The sequence below is a fragment of the Fonsecaea monophora genome, assembly GCF_001642475.1.
Source record: "Fonsecaea monophora strain CBS 269.37 chromosome Unknown Scaff184, whole genome shotgun sequence".
Lineage (NCBI taxonomy): Eukaryota > Fungi > Ascomycota > Eurotiomycetes > Chaetothyriales > Herpotrichiellaceae > Fonsecaea > Fonsecaea monophora.
In genome coordinates, this window is record NW_019174115.1 from 1 (window position 1) to 25,367 (window position 25,367).

General features: G+C 51.6%; 7 protein-coding genes across 7 annotated transcripts; 2 read left to right on the forward strand and 5 right to left on the reverse strand.

Annotated features, from left to right (window-relative positions):
• Positions 1-1,307: 1,307 nt before the first annotated feature.
• On the reverse strand, positions 1,308-3,017 carry AYO21_11795 (hypothetical protein; the record flags this gene model as incomplete). Its single annotated transcript, XM_022661678.1, has 3 exons — positions 1,308-1,439; positions 1,492-2,594; positions 2,648-3,017. The coding sequence occupies 3 exons, from the start codon at positions 3,015-3,017 to the stop codon at positions 1,308-1,310; spliced, it is 1,605 nt and encodes a 534-aa protein (XP_022506001.1).
• A 1,172-nt stretch (positions 3,018-4,189) lies between these two features.
• On the reverse strand, positions 4,190-5,437 carry AYO21_11796 (hypothetical protein; the record flags this gene model as incomplete). The annotated part of the gene is made up of 1 exon (XM_022661679.1): positions 4,190-5,437. The coding sequence occupies one exon, from the start codon at positions 5,435-5,437 to the stop codon at positions 4,190-4,192; it is 1,248 nt and encodes a 415-aa protein (XP_022506002.1).
• Positions 5,438-5,733: 296 nt separating this feature from the next.
• On the reverse strand, positions 5,734-6,376 carry AYO21_11797 (hypothetical protein; the record flags this gene model as incomplete). Its single annotated transcript, XM_022661680.1, has 2 exons — positions 5,734-6,016; positions 6,102-6,376. The coding sequence occupies 2 exons, from the start codon at positions 6,374-6,376 to the stop codon at positions 5,734-5,736; spliced, it is 558 nt and encodes a 185-aa protein (XP_022506003.1).
• A 470-nt stretch (positions 6,377-6,846) lies between these two features.
• Positions 6,847-8,079, reverse strand: AYO21_11798 (hypothetical protein; the record flags this gene model as incomplete). The annotated part of the gene is made up of 2 exons (XM_022661681.1): positions 6,847-7,614; positions 7,792-8,079. The coding sequence occupies 2 exons, from the start codon at positions 8,077-8,079 to the stop codon at positions 6,847-6,849; spliced, it is 1,056 nt and encodes a 351-aa protein (XP_022506004.1).
• Positions 8,080-11,516: 3,437 nt separating this feature from the next.
• On the reverse strand, positions 11,517-15,084 carry AYO21_11799 (hypothetical protein; the record flags this gene model as incomplete). Its single annotated transcript, XM_022661682.1, has 7 exons — positions 11,517-11,698; positions 11,926-12,825; positions 12,891-13,041; positions 13,891-14,358; positions 14,438-14,457; positions 14,634-14,934; positions 14,983-15,084. The coding sequence occupies 7 exons, from the start codon at positions 15,082-15,084 to the stop codon at positions 11,517-11,519; spliced, it is 2,124 nt and encodes a 707-aa protein (XP_022506005.1).
• Positions 15,085-22,468: 7,384 nt separating this feature from the next.
• AYO21_11800 (hypothetical protein) lies at positions 22,469-23,319 on the forward strand (the record flags this gene model as incomplete). Its single annotated transcript, XM_022661683.1, has 4 exons — positions 22,469-22,541; positions 22,594-22,633; positions 22,762-22,865; positions 22,922-23,319. The coding sequence occupies 4 exons, from the start codon at positions 22,469-22,471 to the stop codon at positions 23,317-23,319; spliced, it is 615 nt and encodes a 204-aa protein (XP_022506006.1).
• Positions 23,320-23,740: 421 nt separating this feature from the next.
• On the forward strand, positions 23,741-25,165 carry AYO21_11801 (hypothetical protein; the record flags this gene model as incomplete). Its single annotated transcript, XM_022661684.1, has 2 exons — positions 23,741-23,774; positions 23,826-25,165. The coding sequence occupies 2 exons, from the start codon at positions 23,741-23,743 to the stop codon at positions 25,163-25,165; spliced, it is 1,374 nt and encodes a 457-aa protein (XP_022506007.1).
• Positions 25,166-25,367: the final 202 nt, after the last annotated feature.

The window sequence follows — 25,367 nt, forward strand, 5'->3', positions numbered from 1 at the left end:
CCTTACCCCCCGGACGTCCCCTCTCCCCTCCTCTTTCTCTCGTTTAATCACGCCTCCATTTCCATTTCCCCCCCTTTCCGCCCTCCGGGATTAAACTCGGGGTGAAACACAGTTCGAATATATTCCAAAACAAAGACCGGCCGAAATACCTGCCCGCCCTGATCACGACCGCGACGTTCGGCGCCGTCGGCTGCGCCCTGACGCTGCTGCTCGGCGTGTGGATGATTTTCGACAACAAACGACGGAACCTGCGCGCCGTGCGGAGGGGCGGACACGCCGTGCGCGCGAGGGACGTGCCGACCGAGTTGTTGCGCGACGGGCCCAAGGCGGAGGAGTATCGGTGGGTGTATTGACCAGAAGAGTAACAAGGGAGAATGAGAAGGGGATAAGCTCCGAAGCCCGAAAACAGGGAGAGAGAGAGGGAGGGCCCCCGAAGGGGTGGGAGACCCTGAAAGAGAAAAGGAGAGAGATTTACATAGGATGGACGAGGGGATGTATGTATGCCACAGTATCCACGCCAGGCCACAGGAGGAGATGCATGGGTAGGGAAGGCTATTCGCAGCGAGAGGTGATCAAAGTCCCTTCTCACTCTTAACAGGTTAAGCTGAGCAACCAACTCGTATAGACACGTCTACGCAAAACAATGGCTCGCACAGGACAAGGGCCACCCTCCTCTGCCCAGTTTCTATATAGAGTAAACGAATCTACCATTGTCTGCAAAAGGGAAAAAGGGGTATTTCGGGCTAACTCTGCTCGCTACAATTTCATCTTCAGCACCAAATCAAAGACTCCCGTCACTTTCAAAAACACCAAGCCCTGCTCAGTGCCGCTGCGTACGATGCTCAACGCTCAGCGCTCGCCCACTCGCTCGCTTGCTTGCTCGCCTCTTGTTGCCGCACTTCCTCCAAACTCAACAAAGGAAACATATTCGGAGTGACCTGGCCTGCCCTCTACACGCGCAAGAGCCAGCGTCATGTTCTCCAAGAAGACAAGAAAAAGCTGTTGTGTCATGACTCGTGTCAAGTCGTTCAAAAACCAAGGCACTGTAATGTAAGGGATCGACAAAGGCCGACAAATGCGCCAGCAATGCGCAACATTCCATGCCCCTGCAAAAGAATCCGCTGCCCCTCGACTGTTCCTCCCACTTTCTCAACTTCCCCAGTCGACTTACTTGGGCTTTGACTTTTGAACTTGTTTCAATAGCATACAGATGAACACTGCCAACCAGTTATCGTCTTCGAATCGATCGATGTTGGTCGGTAATCTTCAAATCTGTTGTACATTTATTGTACAGAATATTTCAAGGCTTATCGCGCACGCGATTGGAGAGCAATCGGGATCCCGCCACTGCTCTGTCTAGGTCCTGACGGTAGACCGTTGGTCGCACTAGCTGGAAGAGTTCGACGATTGAGACGGTTTGTCCTCCAGCGTTCGTAAAACTAAGACACGGTCAGTCAGAACCTCATACCTTTGAGCGACAGATGAACTTACCACTTCCCGACTCGCCTCTCGCAACTCGGATCGCCACTCTCCAAACACGGCGTCTTTCAACTTGACGAAATCACAATGGTCCGGGTTGTACGGGTCGGCAAAACCCCAGGGAAACCGTCGACCCACTGGGCCATCCTTTGCTTCAAGAGAGTAACTGTCGGGGCTGAGGATCGACCATGGAACGTAGCCACTCTCAAGCACAGCATCCTCGGCCGAGGCCTGGCGTTTGTGGTTACCTGGGCGTTTTGTAGTCGCGAGGTCTCGATTCGCATCAGAATCATCACTGTGAGCTGACGCCCGGTCCTCCGAGTCTGCGGCACTACTGTCTTCGTCTTCGTCACGCTCGTCGAGACGTTCGTCATCGTAATCTTCAGCATCGAAGCTCAAGGCTTCCAGTGGATCGAGACCGGCCTTCTTCAGACTCCGGCTGACTTTTTGTTTCAAAAACGCCATGTGCGCTGTAGTGATGGTATCCGCCTTGCTGATGACTGGGATGACGGTAGTTTTACTGGCCAAGGTCTTCATGACTTGAATGTCAAAGTCCTCGTCCAGAGCGCCAACGATTCGGGATGGCTTGCCAATTCGCGAGTTTTCAACGCCGTTGCTGATGCCTTGAGCAGCATTGATATTGGCGTCTAGTCGAGCCGGGTCAAGAACGAAAAAAACGCAGTGGATGTGGGTATCTCTGACCCCTGGGGCGCGAACAACCTTCATCTCTTCCAAGAAGGTATCGTCAAATTTGCTTTCCACAAAATTGCTCATGTCTCTCAATTGAAGGTCAACGACACCCTTGTCCAACCCTTGAGAGTCCCACAATGTCAAGCCGATGCGCTCCCCATCGACCTCGATCTCCTGGTAATGGTGGACATAGTTGGGGTTTGCTCTCGCAGATGACGGAGGAGTATCGCCATCCGGAGCTCGACTCGGCTGTTTCTTCGCTGGCAAAGCAAGCGAGCTCTTGAGGAAATTAAGGAAAGAGGTCTTGCCGACATTTCGAGCGCCAATGATGAGGACGTTATAGGGGGTGGGGTCTTTGCGACGTCGAACTCTCCGGGGGGAGTTGATGGTAGACACGGTCGAATTCGCATAGGAATATCGCCCACCTAACATTCATGAGTCAGCCTTGTCATGATCTCTCACAAGGAACTCAACTTACGGTGGGTCATGCTCTCGGTTCTGGCATATGGATCAACACCCTCCTTTTCCAGGTTCCCGGGCAAAGGAGGAACAGGGGGAGTGTTCTTCGCGCCATTGGTGTACTCTCTGGACGTATTCTGCGGGTTGTAGTTTTCACCGCCAAATGATTGAATACCCAGTGGCTGCGGATTGTAATTTGGCAAGCGGGGAGGCGACTGTGTGACTTTTGCAGCTTCGTCCATTTCCTGTTTCTTTTTGAGCCGGCTCGCAGAGGTCTTGCGATCACCTAGGGCTTCGCCGCTCTTTGATCGAAACAAGCGAGAGCCGAGACTGGTACTTCGACGGCTCGAAGCCTGAGACTCATTGCGAGCGAGAGGAGGAGATGTCATGGTGTCTCTGGGATCAGCTGTCGGAGAGGGGTTGTTTGCTTGCGAGCCAATTCGGAGTAGTTGCGAGGTGAACGACTTGGAGGCAGGCGCAGGCGCTGACGTGAGGAGAACGGATTGGCGATCGAGCTGTCAGAGAAGGTGCCCTGCTACTTGTTGCTGAATAGGCGACCGATCATTCGTGGAGGATAAGGATCGGGATGGCGGCCGTAGTGAGGACTTGACTCGATTTGATGTGATGAACCAGGGGGCGGCCAGCGCAGATGTAAGGTTCTCAAGGTTGCTTGGAGTGACAAGAGGTTGTTGCACAGGAAAGAGTGTGAAGTGGAGTTGTAACCGCGTCGGAGGCAGAGTCTAAGAGAATGGACGAATATCGAGGTTTCAGAGCTTGCCAATGACGGCAGGCCAGACAAGGTTGCTCGTTGATTGCAAATGTCGAAGCCCGCAGGGGGGAAAAGGATAGAGATACAGGTCACCGGCGACCGTTGAAGGCCCGTTCAAATTGCTTCGAGAAGGGAATATGGGGTAATTTCAGGGCGCCGAACTCCAGAGCAGCGACGTTGACTACTGCACCTGAGCCACTTGAACCACCTGAACCACTTGAACCTGCGTTAGGGGCGCACTTGACAGCGGGTCGCTCTGAAGTCAAATCGTGCGGCATGCGTCGGTCCGCAACGTGGTGGACGTGGTGGGCGTGCACGGCGTGGTAGAAGGACGAACCGCTGCTTCGAGAAGAAGTAACAACGCAAATTCAAAAAAAGGAAGCCGTGTCTGAGATTGACGAAAAAAGAAGATCAAGAGTTCTTTTCCTTCGGTTCACCCTCCCTCTCTTGTGATCTCGCTACCGATCAATGTCTTCCCACCGGGGAATATTCAGGGGCTTCCTCACCAAGTGGTCCCCTCAATGTGCAGCTCGAGAGCCGACTGGTGGTAGAGCTTTTAGCCACGGTGCGGCATTGGCTGTCGGCCAACACCAGGCGAGGATAAGGCACAGAGCTTTGCTCGTTTCATGTTTTCTGTTACACTAGCCCACTAACTAAATCGTCAGAGTTTGTTAACACACCCGTTCCCCCTGGACAGATACGTTGCCCATAGTCTTCAATTTTCTCCCCTTTTGACGGTTATGAGCGTTGTCAGCATCTTGGTCGTTCCCATACCACCACACTGCAACCTTCTTAATACAGGTGTACAGTCACCTCAACATCGCATCTTCCTTGTGCCCCATCCCTCCAGATAGGTGCATTTTGTATTTCGACCATCATGTGCTCGAAACTCTCGTCCAGGCCGGGGCGGAGGAGAATAGTCGATCGATTGCTCAGCCACGGAAATGATACAATGGCATGGGAGAAGTCAAGGCCCTGGAATTTCCATTCCCAGCTCTTGTGAATAAACTCGATCAACCTGTCATTGTTATTGCATTCACTCAGGGTAATTGGAGTTGCTGCGCCGCCTTGAAACCCGTCTAATCGCACTCGCAAGGTAGTTCGTGCTGGGTCAAAGGTATTGTCAAGATCAATACCCGCCGGAGGCGAGCTGGCTCGACGGCGTTTGCCCGTGATCTTCCTTTCTGTGGTCGGAAGTTTGGTTATCGGTTGTTTTTCATTCACTCTAATCGCTTCTCTAATAGCGTTTTCCACCTTCTTTGAACTCGCTTCATGGCCAGTCTTCACTGATAACTGATATTTGTATTTATCGAATTTGTACGGGTTCGTTTGCTTAACAGTTCTCTTCCGCAGATTCCGTTCGGCGAAGACTGGTTCTGCTGTGTCGTCCAAATTATTCTTATCAAGTTCGTCCTCGGCAGTGGTGGTGACCTGTTTGAAAGGAGATTCTTCTGATAGCGGGTCTGCTCGAATGTGACCACTTCGACCGCTGAAACGAGATTTAGTCGAAGTACGAGGTGTCGTGGAGGTCGAAGATTTTGTGTTCACAGGTGACGCCGGCTGTACTCGAGCACTTCGGCGAGGGGTGGAATATGTGGTTGTTGTGGTGACTTGAACAAAAGGTCTCGCAGGTGGTATCACGTCGTATTTCGATGACCGTGGCTGTACCGTTTCTTCCTCATCGTCGTCATCATTGTCGTCTTCTCCTTTTGGCTCAAAGTCAGAATCCGAAATCTCGATATGTTGTTTGTCGCGCGAGAAGAATCCCCCTAGATTGTTCACAGTGACCTCATCATCCTCTTCCAAAGCTCTTCTGCGGGTCGATGAATCCGTGGGACGGGAGAACATGATATGTGAGTCCTCGATGAGATGGGGAAGTCCAGAGGTGGGAGGACTGGGAGAAGTGCTAGGACGAGGTGGGTCGATGAATGTGGTGGAAAGGAGATCTTCTCGCTTCAAAAAGACACTGGGAAATGGCCCGAGTCTGTCACCGATGGGACTGAATTCACGCGTGAGATGAAGGGAGCGGTGACTTGACATTGGAAGAGGCGAAATTTCAGGAAATTTCGGACAAACGCTCTAAAAGACGAAAGCGGGAGTGAAGTGAGGGTGGTGGGATGGCGACCTGACATTAGAAGATGGGAATTTTCGACTAAACGGTCCAAGATTGAAAGTGAGAGTGAAGTGAAGGCGGTGGGATAATAGAGTGCCCATCAGCTGAGGAAAACGCACGCCAGAGGAAGGAAGAACCTCAAGGCAATTCTTTTTGAAATACACACAGAGAAACGCGCGCACACAACGCGCAGCGACTGTTCTCCATATCAACAACACACCCTCTAATCCGTTTTCCCATTCGCTCGCTCGCTCGTTCTCTTGTCCAGAAACTTCTTCAACATGCCCAAATCCAGCGGCACCCGCTCTCCCAGCCAAGTGGCTCGCTGGCTATGGTCCCTCACCGCGTCGCCATCTTCGTGGTTTGGGTGGACCAGCGCAGAGAGTGGCCCTCGGTTGATGATCAACCACGGAATGAACGCCCCAAACTCAGCAGGCGTGAAGATATTCACCTCAAACATGGCCATTGTATGGGGACCGACAGGACGATCCCAGAACCGATAGATTCTGAAACGTTGCTTCGATCAGTATAACCTTCACCTTACAACTAGGCCGTTCCAGACCAGGACCGGACAAGGAGGAAGATTCTCACCTCAACTCTGGAAACTCCCTCCGGATCCGCTCCCAAAGCGCACGGGCGTACTCCTTCTGCTCGTCGCTATTCAGATGGTAGTAGATGTGGACGTCAAAGCCGCCTCGCCGGCCATTGGTCACACCGGAGGTGAACCTCTTGTAGCTCTCGCTCAGCGCGCCCGTCTGCGGGTTCTTATAAGACTTTCCATCCTCGTTCAACTCGTCCGGAAGGGGCGGGAGATCCTGGTACCCTTCCAAGGGCGAGGGGTAGGTGTACAAAAACGAGTCCGACATGACTTTGGCTCGAGGGGAAATTGCAAAAGCGAGAGGCAAGGTAGAACGAGATTCGGGGATTGGGAATGAACTATCTATTCAAAAAGAACTCCATATGAGACACTGTTAAAGCACGAGGAGGTCTTTGTGCTGTCGGCCGAGAATACCTGTTGATGGGGAGACGTCGGCGAAGAATGGCATCATCCCGGTTTCGTAAATCCGCTGAGATGAAGAGCGGAATTGCTTCCTGCATGTATTACTCCATAAGATCTCGGCCACATGAAGGACCGATGTATCGAGTGCTCGGTCTATTGCTTCCTCTACAAAATCCCTTTCAGATTACTATATCAACAAGACAATCATTGAGGGAAACCAGTTTTTGGCAACGAAACATTTCTATACATAGTAGTTCTAGGTACGGCAGTTCGGTGGGTGCTATCACACCTCCTCTCGGACAAGGCGACAAACTGGCGCGCGCTGATGATGAGGAATCATTCACCACGACCCCACACCCTGACCGACCCATCACCCTTAAGTTGATATAGCCATTCGGCATCATCCAAGTCATCGCCGTCTCCAGATCTCCTCTGGGTAGTAGAGGGTGCGTGTTCGTCATTCTCGTTACCTTCATACCCACCACCCTTGCTTGCCCTGACCACGCCGGACACGTCTTTCGCGCTGCCCGTGTCCAACCCTCGGAGTTGAAACACCCAGCGGCTTTGATGCGCCATGGCCGTCACGAGATGTGCGTGGTTGCGCTCCAGGGGTGTCCCTTCTTCGTTTGTAGAGGCGGCAATGCGCAGCAACGGAGCGTCGGCGCTGCAGGTAAGGATCAGCGCGCGGGACTGAGTGCGGAGAGTGGACAGGAATGCCTGCACAGATATAATTGGGAGGAACGGTTGGCTGGCTGCGAGATAGTCAATGCCGTCAAGGATGATAAGTGGCTTTGTGGTTTCGGGGAGTTGTGTTGGAAGGGTAGAAGTCGGAGGCAATCGAGGTGCTGGCGTGCGTGATAATGATAAACTCGATACCGACGGAGAGGGAGACGTAGTCGTGGAGAGACTCTTTAAGCCCGAACTCAAAGCATCCTGTACATCGCCCAGTGCCAGCGACTTCAGCCTCGTCGTTGGTGAAAGGGACGGGTCTCCTGCACTACTGCTTCCTCCTCCTGACACTGAAGGACGGGGCGATTGACTATAAGAGAGGCTATCGATATAGATGATTTTCCTGCTGCGGAGCAGTGACTGAATATCAAGACCCTACCGAAACAGTCAGCGTCGAGGTCGCACGCACCGATCAACAAATGAGCTATGATTAAGACGCAAGTAGAATCGCGAGGTTACATAGACCTGACAGGGAGAAGACCAGACAGATTTCTCCGGCGGTAATGCGACGGATTTAGAAAATCCCACAAAGGGAAAAAAAGTCAAACATACAATCTTCTTTCCCAGTTCAACCCACAGAGTCAGAGGCCGCAGAAAACTCGCAAAAATAACCGGCAACGCCGTGGTCGCCGACGTTTTCTCAAGCCCCTGTACGTCTCTCCCCTCTCTCGTGCCAATGTCGTCCTCGACCCCGTACAAAGCCGCGTAGATGATTCGCAGAACGAGCCAAGGCGAGGGCGTGCTGAGAACCGAGGTGATGAGTGTTTGGCTGTGCAGGGTGGACGGGGACAGCGAGGACTGGATGTAGCTCGCTAACGGAGGCGGGATTGCTGGGGGCATATTATTTTATCTTCCCTCTATAGAGACGTTCTGGAGAAAAGTGTCTCATGTCTCCTCCCCTGGTCTGACAGCATGAAGTGAAAAGGGTTTCTGTGTGTGTCACTAAGCTTGAGGATCTAAAAACTCGCGACAACGAAGATTTCGAGTACACGGTCAGGTGAGTGGCGGGACTTTCTCAACAGCACCCTACATACACACGAAGATACCGAGATACGAAGAACCACTACGGACAATGGAAGAAGTATACGAGAGTGGTAGTTTCAATGCTGAATTTTCCGATTCTCTGAGGCTCTTTGAGCAGATCTCATGCTTGAAAAAAGCAAAGACAAAGTTTGCCCTCATGTTTTGTTTTATCTGAACCACGCCGCCGCATCTGATTGCGCCCAGCCATATGAGACCAGGAGAGCAACGTCCTTGGTTTTCCCTATGTGGCTGCCACTCCCTGCCTGTGCATAAACCACCTTTGCCCCGTCTGTCAAGCCACACAAAGGCTGTCCATCCGCACTTAGTTTTATCGCAAGGCTTTGCTCTCCAGTAAACCACATTTTCAATGTATTTCAATGCGAAATCATGAAGCTCCTTCACACGTCATCTTGTCTCTTCAATCATGCCTTTGCGGGTCCACGAGCACCCTTGGGCGTTCCGGTCCTGAATGCGTTGGTTGATTTCCTGTATTCACAAAAGCCTCGTCAGTCTCCATGCTAGATCTTGGACCAGGTCATCCCGGGCCGGTGTATCGACCCATCAACCGCTTTATTCTGCCTTGTTCACAGTTCTTCATTGACACGCAAATTTCACCCTGGAATAGCACACCGCCCTCCTCTTCTTCCGCGAAGCCATCGACATGAAAGGGACAGTAGGAGTCCTTACCGAGCAACCAATTTCAACGACCTCATTCTGCCAGTGCCGGTGGTCTTGCGTCTCTTGGCCTTCTCGCTCCATTCGTATTTGCGGGTCTTAGCGGCGGGATACTACATTGCACTGTCAGTTGGCCAATCCTCCAATGTGTTCGTCTGATGTATGTTGTGAAGTCGCATGTCGTGGATCGCAGCGGAAAGGAAAGGCGATGGACGGCGAAAAGGTGGAAGGAAGGGATTTCAACGTACTCCGCAGTTGGCGCAAGTGTGTTTTTGGATGTGCAGGCTTCGACGACCGCATCTGTATCAAAGTCAGTCCACTGTTGCGATTTGACATCCTCTTCGATGCCCCCAAACGCGAAACCCAGCCCAAAGACAGTGGAAGGAAAAAAACCGTACCTCCGGCACAGAGTATGCGTCTTGTTGTGTCCTGTTCACAAGCTTCCCGTCAGAATACCAAATTTCTCAAAACCGCTTGACAAACTCCTCAAGAGGAGGTTGTGTGTGGATTAGAATTTCCTCACTCTTTCCGAACGAGCTCGTTCCCTTCGTCATTTTGGCGGATTATCAGACAAGACGTTCTGCGAGAAAACAATCAGTGGTCGGATCGTCGTGAGTCGGGGAGAGGGTTTCAGTTCGTACGGGGAGACTTGTTTGTTGAGTTGAAGGGAGACGTGGTGGAAGAGTCGGGCTCGAAAATTGACGAGCCGAATCGAGATGCAAAGGAGCGGGCGCATTTTTCGTGGGCGCCAAGATTTATGCCAAGACACCCACCAAGTCAGGCTCAGCCTTGCGGGAATGCCTCAGCCTCGCGTGCATGAGCTGCACGCACTTGTTCTGCCTCCACATTATTTTCTTTGGACTCTGCCATGCAATTATTACGGATGCGATGCAGCTATCAAAATGAAGTGCTTAGACCTATATGAAAATGTGTAATCGTGAAGCGTGCTGACACTAGTCCACCTTTGGTGCCATACCACAAGAAAGGCTTCCGAACTGTCACTACAGGGTCACAAGAGCTAAACCCTCATGACGAAAGACCAAAGCAAGATAGGGAAAGAACATCTCATTGACCTTCGCTGCTGAAAGATGGATCTACTCCGACTACTCAGTCCGAGAAAGGTGTGGCCGTTATGCTTGGCCAAGGAAAAGATCCTGTTCCGTTCACACGCCCTGCTATGACCACGGTTGATTTTAGGGAGCCTGGGCACCGTCAAACATGTCTCGCGTACGTTTCGAAACAGTCAAAAGATATGGCCAAGCGGAAAAAGGCCAATCCACATTGCTTAACGGAAGGGAGTGTGTGGCATATCGATTATTGTACAAACTCTCATTTTCCTGAATACCATTGATTACAAGGGCTACGACGCTCCATCCTGTCCAGTAACCCGAAATTAGTGCTGCATGAAATCGCCCGATCATTGCCGGCACCGTACTTACACGGCTGGTCGATTCCATCTCAAAGGCGACCGCTTTAACTTCCAAGAAGGGGTCTGCTTCCACGAAGGACTTCCTGCCCGCAACGGCGGTCCCGTCATTGCCGGCGTCCCTGACGTTGCCATTCCCGTCCCAAAGCTGGTGGCGAGGCAGGAACAAGCACTGCTGACCCTCTTAACATCCGCTGAGCACCCACCCAAGAATGTGGGCAGAGGCGCGGTGTTGGATGATATCTTGGTGTAACCAGTACAGAAGCCACGCATGGTGGATGAATAACGTGGATCGATCACATTGCGGAGGCAGTTATCCTGATTGCAAATCATCTTAGCCAAGGATGATGGTGGTGTCGTGACTGGATTTACGATGTTTGACTTAGAGCTTGTTTGAGAAGAAGTAAACTGGTTGCCAGTTGATGTCGCCGAGCTGGTAGTTACTGTCACTGACGCAACTGGAGTTTCTGTGCTCGTGGATCCTGCCGCGCTGGACGTTGTACTACTAGTTTCAGCGGGTGTGCTAGAAGTTGGACTGGACGTACTCGTGCCTGACACGGCACTGGAAGGATCCTCCGACTCCCCAACAGGGGTGGTATCGGAGGATGACACCAAGTCAACAGAGCTCGAGCTGGATGTGCTAGACAACTCGGTGGAAGCAGTGGCCGATGTTGCAGCCGTAGCAGAAGTTTTGCAAGATTGACTTGTGGATATAGATGTCGTTATCACAGTCGTCGAGGCTGCCGTAGCGGATTGGGGCTTGCTTGTCTGGTTGCCGTCCTGTCCTGCGCATGGCTGGCCAGAGCCACAGACAGGGTCAGATGTAGTGCTTGAGCCTGAAGTAGCGGTGGAGGTGGAGTTTGAAGCAGTTGACGACATGGACGATGTCGATTGGCTTCCACTCATCGAATCAGAGGGAATATCAGAGGGAGAGCTAGAGGGAATTGATGATGTTGAGGAGCCGGAAGCCTGAGTAGCAGGTACATTCAAGGTCTGCCCAACCTGCAAGCTATCCCAATTAATCCCAGGGTTTGCAGCCTCCAAAGCATCCCAGGAGCAGCCCAGTGAAGTCGCAATAGCCCAACCATAGTCGCCTGCAACCACTGTGTAGGAGCTTACTGCTTGAGAAGGAGCTGACGATGTTGTGGTGCTGCTACTTGCACCAGATGTTATCGAAATAGTAGAAGAGAAGCTTGCGCTGGTAGTCAATGTGATTGTGGTCGAAGCTGAGGTGGAGGTCACAGTGACAGCGGAGGTTGACTCGGAGGAGATCTGAGTCGAAGCCGTTGTGCTTGCTACTGAACTTGTCGAGGACAGCGTACTTGAAGAGCTTGGCTGTGTAATTGATGAAGTTATGGTGGCCGAGGAAGTTGAAATTGGAAGTGTGGAAGACATCATGGATGATGTTGATGTTGAAGATGTGTACGGAGATGAATCACTCAGCGAGCTGCTCGAGTTCGAGGTGACAAAAGCAGTCGGAGAAAAGGACGTCGTGGAAGTGATTGAGGAAGTAGGACTCGTAGTTGAATTTATTGACGTCGTAGTTGAAGTTTGACATGTACCACCCGGTACATTGAGCACTTGGCCCAACATCAACTGATCCCAGTTGACTCCCGGATTTGCTGCCTTGAGGGTATCGACATTGACTGTCAAATTCTTTGCAATCTTAGAGCCGTCATCACCAGCAGCGACAGTATAAGTACATGGGAGTGCAAGTGTCTGGTTGGTGCATTGCACAGACTGCCAAGTGCCATCGAACGGGCTAGGATATTGCCAACTTGAACAAGTTTTGCTCGTCGTAATCTTGACAGACTTCACGTAGGCTGAGAATGGCGCGGCGCTGAAGTTGGTGTATCCTCCACCCCAGTGCACAGTACCAGCAGCAGTATTTGGGTCGCCCGAGCACCACAGGCCAAGGTGCAGCCGGGATGGTGTCTGCGGGTATTGGTATGACCCAGTCGTGGCGCCAGTGTTTTTCAATGTCCTAACGGCAACGCTGTCAATAGACCAAACCAATTTCTCCGGTGTCCAATCCAAGGTGTATGTGTGGAATTCGTGTTCAGGATCGTCCACGGCAGGTTGCGAGCCGCGGTCAGAATATCCAATCTGACCTTTGCCAAAATAATTGGTCTGCACAGCACCACTGGACCCGGCAAAATTGTTTCCCGACCACTCCCAGTCTATCTCGTCCAAGTCATCCGACATCATGACGGCGCTTGTGATGATACCAGCACCAGGGGCGGCCTGGACAACCACCTCGATGCGGCCGAATAGAACATAGAAGCGGGTCCAAATATACGGGGCATCGTATCGTTTTGCGAAGGTAAAGTTAGCACCGTTAGGAGAACCGTAGCCAACTGTGGCATAGTCGGCGAGAATCCAGTCAGCAGGTGTTGTGGTTTGCTGTGTGAAATCAACAAAATACTCGCTATTTGACAACCCAGGAATCGCAGGGCAAGGGCCTACACATTTTGTAGTTAGATGGCAAGTTGAAGCACGACATCAGTTGGGCGCCAGGTTTACTGACCGTTCAGAGGGTTGCAGGCTGAAGAGGAATCTGCGTTCACCAGCCTCAGAAAGGCGATGAATGCTGCCAGAGCAAGCGAGAAAAGAGCTGAGGAAGTCATCTTTGCGGACTGGAAGATGGCTACAAAAGTTCCGAAGAAAGTTTGTAAGGACTGAAGGATGGAGGAGCAGATAAATCTTGTCTTAATCAGAAGTAAAGTGGCAGGTTTACTAGCCCTTGAGGGTGTGGCAGACAATGGAGCCCTCCTCACCGTTCACTTACCGACAACTACTACGAGAACAAAGGTGAACGAGACAATGAAGGGGTCCGCTTGCGCTTCACGTCACATAGCGAATTATATTTTTGGCACCAAGGCTGTGACATATGTCGATAGCGTGGACGCTCATTGTCATGTAGGAGTTCTATGTGGGAATAAGTCACGGTAACGAGACAAGTTATGCCTAGAGAGTCAATCGTGATGGTATAGGTCTGTGCATCTGTGGAGGGGAAAGAGAAACGAAAGAAGCGTCAAAGAAGATGCAGCATCATCATGTGGACCCTCTTCCCTCTCGGCAGATCTTCGGCACGACTATTATCCGTTCCGCCTCGCCGAATCCGTATTCGCCATTTCATGACTAAAGATTTCCCCGAAACTCTCTCGCAACAATCCCCTTCACTGTTCCTCCAGACACAGTACATGTAGCTCTTATAGCCACTAACATTGTGTCATATAACTTCATGGTACAAATTCAGCTGAATGCTCAAAGATACAAGAATCAGACTGTCCGCCATCAAACCAACCTCGGCCGCCAGAAATGCCATCGCTCTCACCAGACGACCTGCCAAGGTAACGACATTAAGGAACAATACAAGTTCCCGTTGCAAGAGCATCGACCATAAACCCTGTGGCTGGAGCCACACCAATACAAGGGCCCGGGGAGCAAGATATCTGTGTCCTGAACCCTACGCTGGTTGCCGTACTGGTTGATTGTGAGCAAGGGGTTGGGGTTGCCGCACAGACCTCAATGATTTGGACCATGTATTCGGTAAAAGGTACAACGGTTGTCAGTGTTGTCTGACCTGCGTCGAATGTGATGGCTCTTGATGAACTGCTAGTGGTCACTGGCCCTGTAGTTGTGGCAGGTCTGGAGCCTCCATCACTGATATCTATAGAAGTTGCGCTTGTAGTTTGAGGACTGCTCGAAGAAATTCCTGGGCCTTCTGCAGAGGACAGTGTAGAAGAAGAAGTTGTCGTGCTAGGCTGACACGAAGCAGTCCCATCAGTACATGATGCGACAAAGATCGTACTAGTAGAAGTGGTCGTGGTGGTGAAAATCGCATATGATGTGCTCGCAGGTTGAGAATTCGTTGTCGATAACAGTGTGCTTGTCGTGGTGATTCCTGTTGAACTTGCTGTGGTCGAGGAAGATAACGGGTCTGCGGTGGGCTGCCCGGTGGGCGCTCCAGAGAATGATGGGTCTGGTTCTGGCTGATGTTTTGTCAGAATTGAAAATGAAGCCCGATCAAAGCTCTTTAAACCACAGTAATGCACCTTCGCAAAAACTTACTGTGGCAAAAATCTCTCCATCTGGACCAAGTATCAACAGGGCTGAGTTCACGAAACCTGAATTCCCTAATCAGCCTGAGCTCAGACGGCACCTCTACTGCCATTGCAAAGTGGTTTTGCCAACAACATCACCACTCTGCTGGAGGGTGCGTGTCAAATATCTCCACCGTGACTAGCAGGAAGCTGAGTATGCATACCTCCTTCTTCAGACGCGATTCCAACCGATATAACATCGGTGAACTGGGTGCAGACAGTATCTGCAGTGGCAAAAGCACCATTGAAGGTGACTGCTAAGCAAGCCCCCGGGGCATTCTGGCGATTGTAATTGACACACTCTTGGATGCAGGAGCCCAAGTCAGTCGTGTCCGTAGTTTGAGCGAGGATAACGCCATCGTAGGTATTGGAGCACTGCAGCTGCCAAGTATAGTTTCGGGCAGTGACATAGAAATATCCGTCATACAAGGTGCAGTCTGGATCGGTCGTGAGTGGAGGAGATGACTGTCGTGATCCTAGCTATTGACCTGTTAGCGATGGCCAAACTCTGACATGTGTAGTGTCTGCGAACCTTTGAAGCATCGCGGCGCGAATGATCGCGTCTTCCAGGAGCGTGTAGTAGTCTTCCCAGTCCATGCGGCGCCGGATCATCATGTCTGCTGGTCTCGGCCATCCTACATACAGCAGGCGCTGCGACTAAGAAGGTGAAAAGTGTTGTGGACAGCATTGTATGTAGCTTCATTGGAGGTAATAGGCAGAGAGCAGGAGTCAGACATCCTTCGACGAGATAACCGAGGGTAGTGGTGGTGTTGTGGGTGCACGGTCTTCGAAAGCATTCGATGTTAGCACTGGAATGTGGTTCGACAACATTTTCCTACCTGTCATGCTGCTGCTGCTGTTTCGCCTGGTAGAGCATTCGTCAAAGCCCTCATTCTTTGACATGATAACCCGAGTCAAAAGCCTCGAGGAGACGGGTTGGGTGAGGTTGAGGATATGTCCTGTCTGCTAAGGCTGCCCCCTCAGCAAGACACTTCCCACCCTTCGCAGGTAACTCGTTCGCGATCCATTGGCCTTAAGGACAAGAGTAGCGCCATACATCATTTATACATTCACTCCAAAAGAGTCATAAATGCCTAAATTCCCTCTCAGAACGGGTGACAGCGCGCTGCGATCTGTAGAGATAGAAAGACTGTCAAGAATTATAGCTTTGCTGAGTCCAGGCCATGGTGACAAGCGATTGTTGAGGCTGACGAGGGCGATGCAGGCCCTTTTTCTCCCTCCTGCTTAGGACTTCCCGGGACACGTGAACCATGTTTGTGAGTAGAAATATCCAATCATGTCACTCCCGCCTCCCCAAGTCCCCCGTATAACAGCGGTAACAGCGGTAACCCACGGCTCTCACCTCCGTAAGAATGGGCCACCGCTCCCAATTCCCAGGTATCATTACGCACAGGCATCTCGCAAGCCGAGAAATGTCCCGAAAAACCCTGCTTTTGTGCAAAGCTGAGTTGATGCTTATTTGCAGAACTCTCTAGGGTGTCCACAAGGCCACCAAGTGGTAGTGGAAGTGGAAGTCACCAGGAAAAGGAATGATTGTAAGAATCATACCCAATCCTCAGACAGCATCGACTAGAGCTGCTTTCACTTCTCGAGCTAGTGACGGTGTACCGAATTTGAAGAACCGTCGCCGGGAGTTCGGTTGTCCCAATATCTTCCGATTGCCTTCCTCGCGGTCTCGTTTTGAAATTCGCTGCGTGCTCGAAAGTGATTGAACACTGGGAATTCCAGTTGATCCATGATATAGGTATCCGGCTCTGCTTGAATGCGAGTCCAGAGCCGATATAGGTAGTTCTCTAAAATCTGGAGAACCTGTGGATCCATGTCACCGGTTTGACTGGTCTGAGCAATCTGGAGTGCTTGTCGAACCGTCATTTGAGGTGTCCGAGACATCGTCCGTGGCGCGATACAGTCGAAAGGATAATAGCTTCTGTAATAAGGAAACTTATACAGGCGTTCTCGTTGACGTCAAAAGTGGTATCGGTCTCAAGAAGCATATCAAGGTTAAGGTCAAACGCCCGGGGTTTTAAGCCGGGTCAAAGCCTCACGGAGGCGCTGCCCTGATCCTTTGGAAGGTTGGAGACGAGCGAGGACTCAGAAAGGATGGTCGTACAGAGAAGAATATACTCGTTCGGTTGACAGACAGCGAGAGAACGCCCAACAAGTGCACTGTGACCATGCCCTGTTCAAGGGCCACGGTCTGATAGGCTAGAGAGGGACAGATGAAGTGAACTGTCGAGTCGAGTCCGATTATGCAACGTGAAGGACTACCACTCGACCACGAACGAGAGGGGTGAGCACCATGACCTGATGTTGCCCAAAGCGATCTTCAGCAGAATGCGTCTGTGCCACCATCAGGATGCACACCGGGGTATGTAGTAGCAATTTATTTACTCGGTACCTGGGGTGAAGTCGGGTTTCCCAGAGGACGGAGCCCAAAAGATTGAAAATGGCCTTTATCTTGTCAGGGCAATTCATCATGGCGCCGCGATAGGCGGTCAAGACCCATTACTCCTCGATGTGGATTTGCGTCGGGATTGAGTTTTCGGATTTTAGACTTTCGTGAACAGAAAGACTGGGGCAAGGACGGAGCAGGGCCACCAGGACGCCGTGTGATGTGACGGAGTAGAAGAACTCGTGGTAACCAGAGCTGACCAAAATGCATGCATGCCTCTTTATCCCCCAGTGTCGGCTCCTTTTCCCCCCAGATAGCCAACGGCTTTTCGAGATTTGGTAGCGAAGGGCCGGAAAAGCTAGTATCGACTCTCGGATCATGCAGCAATCCCTTGAAACACATGTGATGGTGACCCAGCTGGATGAGCATTTCCAGTCCAGCTCCATGCTGCGGCGACCGGGTGAATTCCGAACCACCATTGGAACTCTATCGAGGCCCTCGGGTTTGGCTCTCGCAAGCCATCAAAACTTACCTGGTCATAAACTTTGGGATTCGGGGGTGTGGTGGCTCGTAACAACGGAGAGCGGGAATGCGAACAGGTGTGCACGTGTGTTGGGGATGCTGAACTGTGCCCTCCAGGGCTTTGTGCCCTGGTTGGGTACAAGCACGCAGAACCGTTTTTCAAATCTGGGATAGCGACTCGGATGGATGCTCTACGATCGGGCGATTATCCTCCAACGAGCCCGAGGTAAGGTCATAGGTGCGAGGCTTGGAGGTGTGTTGCCAAATGGTTCAGCCACCGATTCCACCACCAGCCCAAACTCGCCCAAAAGTTATCACAACAAAGCTAATGCGCGCAGCCTTTTTGGGAGGGGCAAACCGAAGATCGATCATGCCTCGACAATCTGTTTCCCTGCGTGTGATAACACTGTCGACCCCGAGATCGTGGCTAGCAGGTCAGCCTGGGTTTCCGCCGTGTTTTGTCCATGTAAAGACGAGAAAGCTGCCATGGGGGTTTTGACACTCATCCAGATTCATCCGCCCCAAATGTACCAAGAAAGTCCGAATGTCGAGATCAGATGGAGAATCGTGATTAACATGGCATTGCATCGGACGATGGCAGGGGCGGGCCGACCAGGATGCACATGGACGAAAGATTCGACAGACAGTAAGGCATCACATTCGGGATGTACTCGTCTGCAAGCATTCAGCAAGTTCAAACGTGGTAGCGAATGACACTCGACACCATGTTTACCACCCCACACGCTACGCAGGCCACGCAGGACTCCCTGTGACCTCTGCTCGGCATACGCGAGGATGCTGCACCGCCGATCCCCATTTCCCAGGCAGCCAGGGTGTTTGTCCAATGCCTGTGGATGCGGTACAGAAAGATGACTGGGCAGTCCGGCCGGACCACCCAATGGCGGTACTCGGACGGTAAGAGACTTATCTGCCGCTCACAGGCTAGGATGATTTGTCCCTTCTGGGGCCGCGGGCTAGGTAAACCATTGCGAGAAGGTATTTGTCTGTCGAGGTTCAAATGGCCGACCTGATTGATTGTGTTTTTTTTACCGTTGCTTTTCTTTTCTGCTGCCCCCCAGAATACTAGACTTCAAAGAATATAGCGAATCAAAACTTCTGTGCCTTCCCCTTCGCCTTGTGAAGAACATGGTGTTGCTCCAGCTGATAATGTATATACCGAGTATGCTGATTTCTATTCCGAGCTCGGATGTTTACTGCGGAATTGGAAAACCGAGGACCCTTGAGATCATCCGTCTCCCGAGCATATGAATTCCCGAAGGTTTTGGTATATGTCATGCGACTCATATTCCAGTGAACTCTGTCTGAGCCCAGATGCTGGCAAAGCTCTTCGAACCAATGGTGTGGTTTACAGAGCCAACCCAATGCTAACCGAATCTGCAGTCAATACGAGGGAGAGTTGTCAACGACGTATTTCTACCACGTCCAATGGATGATGGCGGCAGGCAGCGAGCAAGTTACTTGACGTGGCCAGCCGATTGGATGGATTTGCATCAGTGGGTGCTGAGATAGACAACTTCCTCGACCAGCAATCCTAGTGACGCTTCCGCGGTGTGCTTTCTTTTTAGGAGATACGGAGGACATGGACGCAGCTTGGGCGCAGGAGGTAGCAGGAGAGGGTGCAGACGGACTACCGCGGATGCCGGGTGTTCTGTAACTATTCGCAGAACCATCGACACAGCCACGAAGCACTCTGAGTATACGAGCTGCGACGTCAGTGACCAAACTGCTAGGACATGCAGTCAGGCATTGCCTACAGATGAAGGATCAGACGCATGGTTCCCTCCTATTCGCGCTTTTCAACAGTGGACACTGGGGGGAGTTGGGATGCCGTAGGGCTTCCGCCGACTTTGGTTATGTGCTGTGTGCCCAAAGGGAAAGCCGGGCATCGGTCGGTCTCCTCCAGAGTTACTCAAATACGGACTAACGACTCATTGGGCTCGAGGTTCGGTGACTGTCAATAAGCCTCGTAAAGGGCTTTGGTAAGAGCTGAAGATGGTTTCCAGCCGGCACAGCCAGACGAAGGGGCTTGGTGGGTGTTACCGTAACTAGTCAATGGAAGGAGGTATTAGAGGGAGGAAGGTATTCATCGGCCTTCCCAAGAACTAAGTTAGCTTGCTAGGCTATCAAGGGTGACTAACAGGAAGACAGTTGTCCTGGGCCTGTCCCATCTGCAACTACAATGCCACTTCCCTCGTTCAGCGGTCACTTTCACATCCACCATGATTTTCACCATTGGACCACAACCTCCTGCCTCATTTGACTTATGCGGCTCTACCTGCGCCTGTCGATGCGGGGGCTCTTATTTTCTCTTGCGCTATTCAACCTAAATTTCTTCTAATTCGAGCTACAGAACGACTGATGATCCAGACAACAATCCCTCGATTCGCCGGCACCACTGGCCCGCTCTCCCTGACGTCGAGCTGCGTGCATTGTTCTCCTCCTGCACCTGCTGTCGCAACCTCGGAACATCACTCCACCACCGTCAGCCCAGCCCGATCGGGTGCGTTTGACCTCGATACTTCAGCGACTTCTCTCCTTTGCAGTCCTCCCCCCCCCCCCCCCCTTCCCAGTTACCTGCTGTTTGGAAAGCGAGACATGGGTTTGTCCAAGTCGTGATCTAAAGTGGAACCATCATGGATCCAGCATCAAGCAAAAAGACGCCAGTCTATCTAAAAGACTCTGGAGTGTGATCAAAAAGAAATACGACATTTTTCTGGTTCTTGGAAGAGCCAATGGCTGCAGTACAGAACCTGGAAAGACGGACCAACTTCTGCCTAACACGTCCCGCCAACTCCAAAACCCACTCAGCCGGCGCTGCATCTCTCGATTTTTGGAATCCGAACCATGGCTGCATAAGCTCTGGGAGATTGGCTACTGTTGTTACTCCCAATACCTGATGCTGGGCCTTTCAAAGGCACAACACCATAGCTGCATCTTTCCCGTCGGGAAATTAAACGAACCACAGCTTTCCTCTGATGGTCCAGGTCAGAGAAACTCGGAGAGAAAGTTCGTGATCGGGACGAAGCATCATAAAGTAACCTTGCACAGAGCTTTCACAACCATGTCTAGTCTCGAGTCATGGCTATTTCTATGTTTTCCACATGACTTAATGGTCCATTTAGACAATACCATCCGACAGCTGTACACAGCGGGCCGATACTCCGCAATTTCTGTTCGAGAGCTTACTCATACGTAAGTTGCAGTGGTGGGGAGCCGAAGTTTGCTTGCCGTTTTGCCGGTTCTGTGCGATTGCTTTTCATCAAGTGCCAGGATCGACGCTTGCCGCTTACTCCCTGATTATGCATACGCACCTCTACTAATACGGGAATGAATGAAGTATACTCTGTGTACTGAGCTTGGTGAGCTGTTTGGTAGTAGCAGCAAGGCTGACTAGTTTGTTGCGCTTCTTCGAACAAGACTTCTCCTGAGCCTGACGTCTGAGTATGATAGGTTGACTAGAGAGTTTCTCCTTCGGTTTTCGAAGTCCTTATCTGGTGTTTGGAGTCACAAATGGCAGAGAGTAGAGGGAAACCTGTCTATTACAACCTAAAATATCTCAGGCTGGATGGGCCAATCGTCCAAAGCCAACACAACCAGGAACTTAGGATCTAGCAAATACTGAGAAGAAAAGATAACCTCCAACTTGTTGGTCTCACCAGCTATGCTGTGTGAGAGGTTTTGAGCTATCGAGGCTTCTGTTTCCACACTTCACACACCCCATCTACCTTGTTCCTTTCTTAGCACAGCATTGACCGAGATTCAGGACACCCGACTTATTACAACGCCGTCTCTCTTCCCCGAGCCCGGCTAATACAAAAGCAGTATTGCCTGATTCAATCAACAATTTGGCTTGGGTCGTTCTCACCATGATACCGCATAAGGGCGTTATGATACCTAGCTTTATCACAATTTCTCGCTACCAAGTTCTCGGATCTCTGCCGAAAATATGTCCGCGCCCTGGTGTAACAGGTCGACACAAGAACAACCCCAGCGGTTGGTGTCAGCAATTCGCAGGCATCGCTCACGCCGACCCACTCGGATCACGACAGATCGACGAGCCTCACGAAAGCGTTGGAGCTACCGAATATTCGCGATTGATCCAGAGAGCCCGACCCTGATGCTGGCCATGTGTATCCAGGAAGGGGAAAGGTGTACGAGGTACTCGGTTCACAATACAACTTGACGTGGCTCCGGATCAGGCAAGCGGAGGCAAGCGGTTTTGCGCCGAAACCACCGCTTCGCTTGGGAGTCGCACTTTTCCCTTCACATTTGTCCAGCGAGGATTTGGCTGTCTCTTTGGACTGTTTGGGTCTCGGTCAGCACCTTGCTTAAGAAGTTGCACTGTGGATTGTCCACCTGTACGAGGTTCTGCCTCAAAAAGCCATCCAGGCTAGTTGTTGTGGTTCTGGTTTTGTCAAGTCTCCAGCTGCAGAGAGCTACGAATGTCCTGACGATAGCTAATCTCATCAAGTTTGCCATTGATAAGGTCTTGTAGAAAGATGTAGAAGCTTGGCTAGGGTATTGCCATGAGCTATGCCAGTCTATACCCAGGAAGACATCATGAATGCCCAGCATCAAATACTACCATCATTTGCGCGACACACAAATATATGAGTCAAGTAGAGCCGTTTCGTGGTTTCATGTTGTCGAGTGTCCTCATACCAGGATATGAGCCCACTTGAGATGTGACGGCGGTTGTTGTCGCAAGGACGCAGCTCCGAATTGAGTTCAGGGGGAAGTATCTATTAGGTGATTAAGGGTTGAAGCCAATAGGGTGGAAAATGATGACAATGATAAAGACGCAAGAGGAGTAAATGCTGCGCAGTACCAACAGATACAGAGAACCGGATGGTCGGATACGCACATCGCGCTCAAACAAATCTCGAGGGTGCCATGTGATTCGAGACCACAGAACCAAATTAATTCTCTTAGTGAGCCACCATCTTGGGCACTTTCTTATAGGAGGCTTTGGAAGGTCTTCGCCCTGGTGAGACCATTTCCCGCCGACTTCGCGCCACCCGTTATCCCGTCGAAGGAGCCGAGATGGTGTACTATTTCAAGTCGTCGACGGTCGATCCGCCGGCCTTTATTTACGTGGGGAAAGACAAGGTTGAAAGTGTGCATTGCCCAAACGACGAAGCATCACAGATATCTGACCGTGAGTACAGATGAGGATCTTATCAAATTTGGCTGGGACGAGGATGTTTGGTAAGATTTCTGCTTTGTCTGGTTGGGATGGTGGAAGACTTACTCTACCAAGGGTATCACTGTGCACACGACTGAGCCCGGAACACACTTCGCTGATGTGGCTAGTTTCACGTTGATAACCTGTCGAGTGCTCACGTCTATCTGAGACTAAAACCCGGTGAATCGTGGACCTCGATTCCATCAGCACTGCTCGAAGACTGTGCACAGTTAACTAAAGCCAATTCTATTGAAGGTACAGCGAAGAGATATTAACGGAAACAACACTAGCCGGTTGACCGTCTACTCTAGGCAATAAGAAAGACAACATTACGGTCATCTACACGCCCTGGTCGAATCTGCGAAAGGACGCGTCCATGGCTACGGGTCAAGTGTCGTTCCACGACCCAAAGATGGTCAAGAAGATCCACGTGCCGGCAAGGCAAAACCCAATCGTCAACAGACTAAACAAGACTCGCGAAGAGCGGTTCCCGGACCTGAGAGCGGAGAGGGAAGCAGACCAAAGGGAGAGACGAAAGGTCGAGAGGATAGCGCGGGAGCAACAAAAGGCCAAAGATCGGGAGGAGAGACAGCGACGGGAAGAGTTGAGATGGCAGAAGGATCATGCGTACGATGACATTATGAAGGAAGAGAACATGGTGAGCAACCAGGACAGAGATGCGTCCTTTTTCGACGACGACTTTATGTAGAGATGGTGGCAGGTTGGTGGCAGGTTGCCACGTGGAGAGTGAGGCTGAGCATGAAACAACCGACGATCTGAAGCGACAAGACTTTCTGGGTTCCCCGGATCACTTCATTTCCACCAAAACTTAAGGGACCTACAAAAAGTAACCATGTTGACCTGGACCTCCTTTTCTCGCCAATTGTGTATTATCCTCTCTTTATGCATGTTGAAACTGTCTTGATCGGCGCGTCATCGGTTAGATCTCTCTTTGTACAACACACATACAGGGGCCGCGCCCACTCCGAACCTCGTTGCCTGACCTCATCCACACTCACCTCCCACCATCATCCCTAACTATCTGCGCACCCTCGAGGGACTGACTCTGCGAGCATCGTCTAACCACTGTCCTCTCGCCCTCGTTACTCGAGAGTTGGGCTCGTTCCTCCATGGCTTCTACTGAAGCGCCTCCTAGGCCTCATGGTAGGCATCGGCCCACCGTTCCTCGTACCACTCTAACTTGACCCCAACTAGACCGACATGGCCGCCGACGACCGTTCACCACGTGGATGCGCCGACTTGCGAACCTCAAGACTCTTCATACCGACTCGAACACCGATAATGGCGCGAGTCCACGGCGCTACGCAACACTTCCGATGACCATCAAGTCCAAAAAGAGCAATATCGCGAAAAACAATCCCTATCCTCTTTCCTCCCGCATCGGCGAACCTCACAGTCACAGTAATACCACCAATGGCCATCTATCATTCTCTACGCACATCACCTCCTCCCAGCGGTCTCGACACAGTTCCCTGTCCCAGTCCCACTCTAAACACTCGGTGTCCATCTCCCACGACAGCCAAGTTGGCGGTAATAAATCAAGAGCACCCACTTTGGCCACACAAGCAGAGACAGCTCTTTCAGATGCGGCTCCTTCGGGAGTGGGAACAAGCGCGACAGTCGCTACAAAGACCGATGGCGGCAGAGACAGTACATTTTCCTCGCCTGCGCCGTCCATCCGGTCTATGGCTACAACCCTGACCACGGTCCAGTCGATTGCTGCTCCGTCGCACAACACTAACAACTACAATAACCCCGGCGGGACACACATGCTCACTCATGCTTCGACTGCAACAAGCAATCCCGTTTATTTTGGTGGACAACCGGCTACCGCTGTACCAGCGCACCTTGCTCCACATTCGCATCCGACAACCTACCACTCCGCCATAGCCAACAATGTACTTACAGATGATGCCTCGATCCTCACCCTGGCATCTTCGTCCAAGCGCCGCCGACGGAATTCAGTCGACACCAACGCGTCTATCAAAGCACTCGCTCCGGCATCCATGTTTGGAGGAAGTCGCGAATCGCTTCCATTATCGGTGCTGTCCGGTACAGTTATTCACCCTGGTGCTGCGGCAGACGCGGTATCGCTCCGTGGCGATGCATCACATAACACACGCTCAAACCTGAACGCCGAAAGATCCAGTCTGATCTCGGCAAGTGGAGTGACCGCACCCGCCTTGGCAAGTGAGCGGAATAGTTACATTGGAAGCAAATACGGAGGCGACACTGCGAGTGTGAGAAGTAATCTCTTGGGAGCAAGTGCGGGCCACGGGCGAACAGACAGTCTGAGTGGAAGCATAGGCGGTCCCAGAGAGAAGGAACGCGAGAAGGAAAAGGACAAGGACAGAGATCGGGGCATGGAAAAGGTCGGAGAATCGGAGAATGAAAACGGGAACCTAGCTGGAATGTTCACCGCACCAACCAGTCCACTTGTTGACGGGCCGGGTGATGGCACAGGTGAAACCATGTTTACAACAGCCTCCACACTGGAGGGAGCGAGTGCAGCCCTGGAAAAGGACAAAGCCTAGCAGACGTCTCCTAGTGAGAAGTGAGAGGGAGCGACAGGCCGAGGCCTGATGAGTTACGGTGCATGAATCGTCTTGCGAACGAGAACGAGAGACCGAAGAGTGGTTACAATGAGAGACGGAAGGGTGGTTACGGCAGGCGGGAATCGAGTGTACGAGGGGAGTCAATGACGGATGCTTCACGGGATGATATCAATACGGGAAA